The sequence below is a fragment of the Puntigrus tetrazona genome, chromosome 13 (genome assembly GCF_018831695.1).
Source record: "Puntigrus tetrazona isolate hp1 chromosome 13, ASM1883169v1, whole genome shotgun sequence".
Taxonomy (NCBI): Eukaryota; Metazoa; Chordata; class Actinopteri; order Cypriniformes; family Cyprinidae; genus Puntigrus; species Puntigrus tetrazona.
Window position 1 is genome coordinate 19,584,716 of NC_056711.1, and position 7,500 is coordinate 19,592,215.

Genomic DNA, 7,500 nt, shown 5'->3' on the forward strand with positions numbered 1-7,500 from the left:
CACACATCTCCTCTGAAAAAGTGGTTCTGTTGTCATTTGGCTCTCAAGTCATCATAAGTGCCTTGACTCATGGTCCTGCTTTATGTCTTTCTGTCTTTCTGTCTGTCTCTGTGTGTGTGTGTGTGTGTGTGTGTGTGTGTCTGACAGTGCCTTCTCACCCGCACGTCACCTCTTCCTCCAGGGCTGCTCTCTCAAAGGTGAGACATTTCTGTTTTTTAAGTCTGTCAAAACAAGTGCCAATTAAAAATCTTGTTAGTCATAGAAAAAAATAAAAGCATGCATGTTCCAGTGTGCTTGAAAGCGATTACGTCTGGTTAAACGAGTCATCGAGGACACTTCCTGTGAGTTTAGGAAACCGGTTTTACACATCACACCCACATCATTCTTAGTGATTTCTCATGACATTTCCATGTTCCCAGACTAGATTTTGTTTTTGTTTTTTGTAATTTTTAATTATTAGAAGTTGTTCCCATTTCTCATATTTTAAGTGTGGAAACGAATTGGTCAAAGTGTGCGAACCCTATGATTTTTGTTTGTTGTCCTCGTGCAGGCTGCACTGTTAGCGTTATTTGTCCTTTCCTTTCTCTTTCTCCATCTCCTTGAGTATGGCGGCAGTTGTGTTCACTCTCTCCTCTGTCTAGTTGATAATGAATAATTCAAACGTTCTGAAGGGTTGCGTGGAAACAGAGAAACTCCAGTCCCTTGATTTCCCCCCATAGACACACACACACACACACACACACACACACACACACACACACACTGAGCAGTGCTCTGACCGCTGTGTGTCTTTATGTCCTTTACAGAGTCTGACATTGATGCTGCCACTGCTATGATGCTCTTAAACTCTGCCCCTGGACACCATAGTGACCCATGTAAGAGAAGTCTGTCTGTCTGTCTGTCTGTCTGTCTGTCTGTCTGTCTGTCTGTCTGTCGTTTCTAACGTTCTATAACTGTATCTCGAGAATGTTCTGTTGTTTATCTAATACCGTATCTATTGAACATTTATTATATCAATGTATCGATCGAACATTGTATCGCTGTAACTTTCTTACTCTGTATTTATCGGATGTTCTATCGCAGTATCTTTCAAACGTTCTGTCGTAGGAGTGTAGTGATGATGACGTGTATCGTACAGTTCACGGTCATTTTCCAAGGCAAGGCGAGTGTTAGTGTGAGCTTTGGCGTGAGCAGGGCACGTGGAACATCCCAGCTAAAGAGAATGAGGAAATTACATCACTCCCTTTGACAAGCGCATTCCAAACGTCTAAATAATGGCAGTCCCCACTGATAAGGGGATAAGGGTGATCACTTTGATTTGGAAAATGACCATGAACCGTATGATGCACTTGTAGCGTTACACTTCTATTCTATTGCTGTTTCTATCAGATGTTCTATCACTTTATTTATCAAACATTCTGCCTCTGTGTCTATCAAACGTTCCATCTCTCTAATTATCAAATTATCTATTATCTATTGCCATATCTATCGGACGTTCTATCGCTGTAATTATTGGACGTTATATCGCTGTATCTATTTGATGTTCTGTCTCAGTATCTATCGGATGTTCTGCCACTCTATCTATCGGACGTTCTGCCGCTCTATCTGTCGGACGTTCTGCCGCTGTATCTGTCGGACGTTCTGTCTCAGTATCTGTCGGACGTTCTGTCTCAGTATCTGTCGGACGTTCTGTCGCTGTATCTATCAGACGTTCTGCCGCTCTATCTGTCGGATGTTCTGCCGCTCTATCTGTCGGACGTTCTGCCGCTGTATCTGTCGGACGTTCTGCCGCTGTATCTGTCGGACGTTCTGCCGCTGTATCTGTCGGACGTTCTGTCTCAGTATCTGTCGGACGTTCTGTCTCAGTATCTGTCGGACGTTCTGTCGCTGTATCTATCAGACGTTCTGCCGCTCTATCTGTCGGATGTTCTGCCGCTCTATCTGTCGGACGTTCTGCCGCTGTATCTGTCGGACGTTCTGCCGCTGTATCTGTCGGACGTTCTGCCGCTGTATCTGTCGGACGTTCTGTCTCAGTATCTGTCGGACGTTCTGTCTCAGTATCTGTCGGACGTTCTGTCGCTGTATCTATCAGACGTTCTGAAGTTCTATCTGTCGGACGTTCTGTCACTGTATCTATCGGACGTTCTGTCGCTGTATCTATCGGACGTTCTGTCGCTCTATCAGACGTTCTGTCTCAGTATCTGTTGGACGTTCTGTCTCAGTATCTGTCGGCGTTCTGTCTCCGTATCTATCGGACGTTTTGCCGCTCTATCTGTCGGACGTTCTGTCACTGTATCTATCGGACGTTCTGTCGCTGTATCTATCGGACGTTCTGTCGCTCTATCAGACGTTCTGTCTCAGTATCTGTTGGACGTTCTGTCTCAGTATCTGTCGGCGTTCTGTCTCCGTATCTATCGGACGTTTTGCCGCTCTATCTGTCGGACGTTCTGTCGCTGTATCTGTCGGACGTTCTGTCTCAGTATCTGTCGGACGTTCTGTCTCAGTATCTGTCGGACGTTCTGTCGCTGTATCTGTCGGACGTTCTGTCGCTGTATCTGTCGGACGTTCTGTCGCTGTATCTGTCGGACGTTCTGTCGCTCTATCAGATGTTCTGTCGCTCTATCAGACGTCCTGAAGTTCTATCTATCGGACGTTCTGTCTCAGTATCTGTCGGACGTTCTGTCGCTCTATCAGACGTTCTGAAGTTCTATCTGTCGGACGTTCTGTCGCTGTATCTGTCGGACGTTCTGCCGCTCTATCTATCAGACGTTCTGTCGCTCTATCAGACGTTCTGAAGTTCTATCTATCGGACGTTCTGTCGCTGTATCTGTAGGACGTTCTGTCGCTCTATCAGATGTTCTGTCGCTCTATCATACGTCCTGAAGTTCTATCTATCGGACGTTCTGTCTCAGTATCTGTCGGAACGTTCTGTCGCTCTATCAGACGTTCTGAAGTTCTATCTGTCGGACTTTCTGTCGCTGTATCTGTCGGACGTTCTGCCGCTCTATCTATCAGACGTTCTGTCGCTCTATCAGACGTTCTGAAGTTCTATCTATCGGACGTTCTGTCGCTGTATCTGTAGGACGTTCTGTCTCAGTATCTGTCGGACGTTCTGTCGCTCTATCAGACGTTCTGAAGTTCTATCTGTCGGACGTTCTGTCGCTGTATCTGTCGGACGTTCAGTCTCAGTATCTGTCAGACGTTCTGTCTCCATATCTATCGGACGTTCTGCCACTCTATCTATCGGACGTTCTGTCGCTGTATCTGTCAGACGTTCTGTCTCAGTATCTGTCGGACGTTCTGTCGCTCTATCAGACGTTCTGAAGTTCTATCTGTCGGACGTTCTGTCTCCGTATCTATCGGACGTTCTGCCACTCTATCTATCGGACGTTCTGTCGCTGTATCTGTCGGACGTTCTGACGCTCCGTCTATCGGACGTTCTGACGCTCATGTGCCTCTACGATATTGACGCTGACAAGCCTGAAATCTGTATCTGTAAGACTGATGTAAGCCTCGTGCAGCGGATGAGTCCGTTTAGTTCAGGTTCATACAGAACAGCACATTTGCATCATTATTTATGGAGATGGTTTTGCAAATATGTCTGCGTAGCAACTAAAATCTCTTGCTGGTAATTAGTGCAGCATTGCACTTCCTTCACACGTCTTTATCCTCGTTAAGCGTGTCACTGTAGTGTTCTCTACCTCTAATGAGCCTTAATCACCCGTAGCAGAATAAACTATCAGAAGAGCGCTTCATTAAGACACGCTGATAAAAGTAGTTGATGACGTCTTTCATATAACGGCAGTTTATAGATTACACTTCAGAGATGGAAAATTAGCATGTAAAGCTTTTATAACTGGCTAAACCTCATAAAAACCTGCTGAGATGATGTCCAAAAATCATTCAAAGCCATAGAATAGAAAGACATTTAAAATAAAAACAGCAATTTTTTCATTCAGCGGTCAGTTTTGAGGTTTTAGTCCTTTTGGCTTTCCATAATGTTGCATACCCCTAGTTTTACACTTTTTGTTACTATCTATATTCTGAACCTTTTTTACAGAGGGGTTTTGCCTGGTTTTATACATGGTTCTGAGTTGATTTAAAAAGACTTTATCAAAAAACGCTGTGGTAAATACAGTATAAATATCGTATAACTTGTAAAAACATTATTTTTAGCTTCTTAATATAGTTAATATTACTACATTAGAAATATTACTGTAATAAGTTACTTTTTTTTTGATTAAATACAGTGATGATCATTACGTCTGTCCTTGTCGGGGGCAAGCTTTATGAATGTCCCAAAGGGCTGTGAAGGCACTTAAAGGCTCATAATAATGCTTAAAATGAAAGTCGACCAAAAGATGCGTTAGTGGATGAGAAATCAAATAATGGGCCGATTCTGAGATCTTCCTAATGCATTGATGATTCTCTCTTGAATCGTTTTTGTGACTATTAACTATTTTGAAGTTCGTGCATGATTATTTGAAGTTCACGTGGTGTGTGTGTGTGTGTGTCTGCGTGTGTGTAAGGGCCCGTGAAAGCAAGCTGTTTCTAAAGCATGCAGCGCCATCTGCTGTTAAAACTAAGCTCTGAATCGATTCCAGAGAGAATAGCGACGCATTGGATTTATCGTTACATCCCTAGTGGACGCACAAGATCCCCTAAATTATTGATATTGTTATTGAAGTAAGTAATGATGATTATGTTGTGGTTTGGTCCTCAGGTGACCCGGACAGCCCCATAGACCTCTCTCGCCCAGATTCGGTCCTGGTGAGCAGCGACCCGAAGCAGGACCACAACTACAGCAGCTCGTCTTTCCAGCGCTGCTCGTCTCGCTCTTCCTCGTCCTCCTCATCCTCGCTGTCCTCCCTGGACGAGGCCGGCTGCGACCCGGGCCAGGACCGGCGCGCCGGCAGCGAGGGCTTCCACAGCGACGAGGATTCAGACGAGGAGAGGAACCCGCGCCTGCCCTCGCTCCCCGTCCGGCGCCCGCTCACCGTCAAGTACCCGCTTCCGGTCAAACGAGCCCGTCACGAGTCCAAACCGGAGCTGGACGACGAGCTGAAGGAGGCGGCCGGGTCCCTGCTGCACCTCGCCGGGATCCGCTCCGGCTTGGATCTCTCCAAGCGAACGGCCAAGAGCAAAAAGCCCGAAAAGCACCGGAAATGAACGCTTTAGTGACATTTTAACCCTTGGACTGTGCCTCACTTCATTGAAACCTTTTTTTTTTTTTTTTTTGCGTTTTTATACACGAGAGAACTCCCTCCCCGACTCAAACTACGGCAATAGCAACCCTCAGCGCGGAGGTGAACGAAGCCATACCGAGACTCACGGAGAAACGCAGGTGGTTGTGCTTCAGGATGAAGGGGGAGAAACTGGTGTTTTTTTTCCTCTTAAACGTTTGCATGCTTCCTCTTTAAGTGAGTGTCCTACTCTTCCAAGTGAATCTGTGCTATTTATACAGAGAACGAGTGCATGTCTGTGTTGTTCGGAGCACTAACCCCTCGTCCGATTACGTCAAGACTCCCTCCTCGAATTGTTTTGAAATACAGAACAAAGAATGCAATAATTTTCATCAGGCGTTACGTTGGTTCTCCTCATCAGAGGTGCTGTGTCGGGTCTGAGCGGACGTGAGCGCAAAGGATCTGCTTGCCATTTCTTTAAGGATGTGGTGTTTATGGGCTAAATCTCATGCAATCGGGTCACGCTTCACTCCAGAATCCAAATAAAAGAAATTACATTTTGCTTTAAAATTAATATAATTTAGTTTTTTTTTTTTTTTTTTTTTGCATTAGGACATTACCCGTTTTTCTTAATTATTATCACTGTAATATTTTTTTGGTAGCGCATCAGATGTTCCCACGCTGCTGAACAATTTAATAAAATATTTTCCCAGTATTGTTTTTACAGATTTGAGTGTACATGCTGTGTTCATATTTGAAAAAGCAGCAGCAATTGGCATGACGCGACAATATGGTTTGCTACCATAATGTATTTTATATTTGCAAAAATGCAAATAATAATCATAACAGTACTGAAGTATGCTTAGTTTGCTGTCGGTTGTCATTTCTTTTGGAAAAATGAAAAAAAGTATTTTCGCTGGTATCACATGCAATGTTACATTTCTGTTTCAATTCTAATACCTAATAATTCTGTGTCAATACAAATTTAAGGTGCAATGTATAACATGATTACTATTATTATTATAAATCTGCAAATAATAATAATAAAAAATAAAATAATATATAATATATAGTTTATATATTATATAATATATAAACAAAAACATAAAAAATAACATTGTGGAAATTTTATATATATATATATATATATATATATATATATATATATATATATATATATAAACAATACAATAATTTCCACCTTAATGTTATTTTTCCCTTATACATTTGTAGTTGTCATGAAAATGTTACAATGCTAAATATCATTACTATTATAATAATAATAATAATTATAACCATACTAAAATAAAAAGTCTTATTTTTAACGAAGACTAGTATTTTAAGAAGTGCATTATTCATAAGAATACTATACTTTTTTTTTTTTTTTTTTAATTCTTTCTTTTTGGAGTGAAGCGTGACGTGAACAGATTTCGTGAGATTTACACTATTAACAAATTAAAAGAAAAGTGAACTTCATGAGCGCAAGCCTAACGTTGAACACGAACAGCCTTCAGGAACCCAGAACCCATCATCCTGCTTTCTCTCTGTCTCTCTCTCTCTCTCTCTCTCTCTCTCTGTCTCTCTCTCTGTCTGTCTCTCTCTCTCTCTCTCTCTCTCTCTCTCTCTCTCTCTCTCTCTCTCTCTCTCTCTCTGTCTCTCTCTCTCTCTCTGTCTCTCTCTCTGTCTCTCTCTCTCTCTCTCTCTCTCTCTCTCTCTCTCTCTCTCTCTCTCTCTCTCTCTCTCTCTCTCTCTCTCTCTCTCTCTCTCTCTCTCTCTCTCTCTCTCTCTCTCTCTCTCTGTCTCTCTCTCTGTCTGTCTCTCTCTCTCTCTCTCTCTCTGTCTCTCTCTCTCTCTCTCTCTCTCTCTCTCTCTCTCTCTCTCTCTCTCTGTCTCTCTCTCTCTCTCTCTCTCTCTCTCTGTCTCTCTCTCTCTCTCTCTCTCTCTCTCTCTCTCTCTCTCTCTCTCTCTCTCTCTCTCTCTCTCTCTCTCTCTCTCTCTTTGGTTCCCTCTGTTCAGAGCCTATGCAAAAGATTAAAGCCGTGTAGCCGTATATTTCCTCTCGGTACATATATACATCTATACGTGTGTGTGTGTGTGTGTGTGTGTGTGTGTGTGTGTGTGTGTGTGTGTGTGTGTCCGTTCGTTGCGTGTTTTAACGCAGTCAGCCGAGTTTAGAAGATCAACGCTGGATTTAAACCATTTAAAGACGGAGGAGCTTAAATCTTCGGGTATAGACGCAGAGATGCATGCGAGGAATTCACCTCAAAACGAAAAGGAAAAATAAGAAATTATATTTTGCATAAAGAAAACAAAGAAC

General features: G+C 42.9%; 1 protein-coding gene across 4 annotated transcripts in view; it reads left to right on the forward strand.

The window, feature by feature from the left end:
- Positions 1-5,569, forward strand: part of foxn2a (forkhead box N2a) — a 34,687-nt gene extending 29,118 nt beyond the window's left edge. For 3 of the 4 annotated variants that reach the window (XM_043256134.1, XM_043256132.1, XM_043256133.1), the window contains exons 4-6: positions 148-197; positions 807-875; positions 4,724-5,569. In XM_043256134.1, the coding sequence (XP_043112069.1) occupies positions 148-197; positions 807-875; positions 4,724-5,169 (565 nt within the window). In that variant the 3' untranslated portion in view covers positions 5,170-5,569. The remainder of the gene's footprint in view (positions 1-147; positions 198-806; positions 876-4,723) is intronic. The other variant, XR_006252404.1, reaches the window with a different exon arrangement.
- Positions 5,570-7,500: the final 1,931 nt, after the last annotated feature.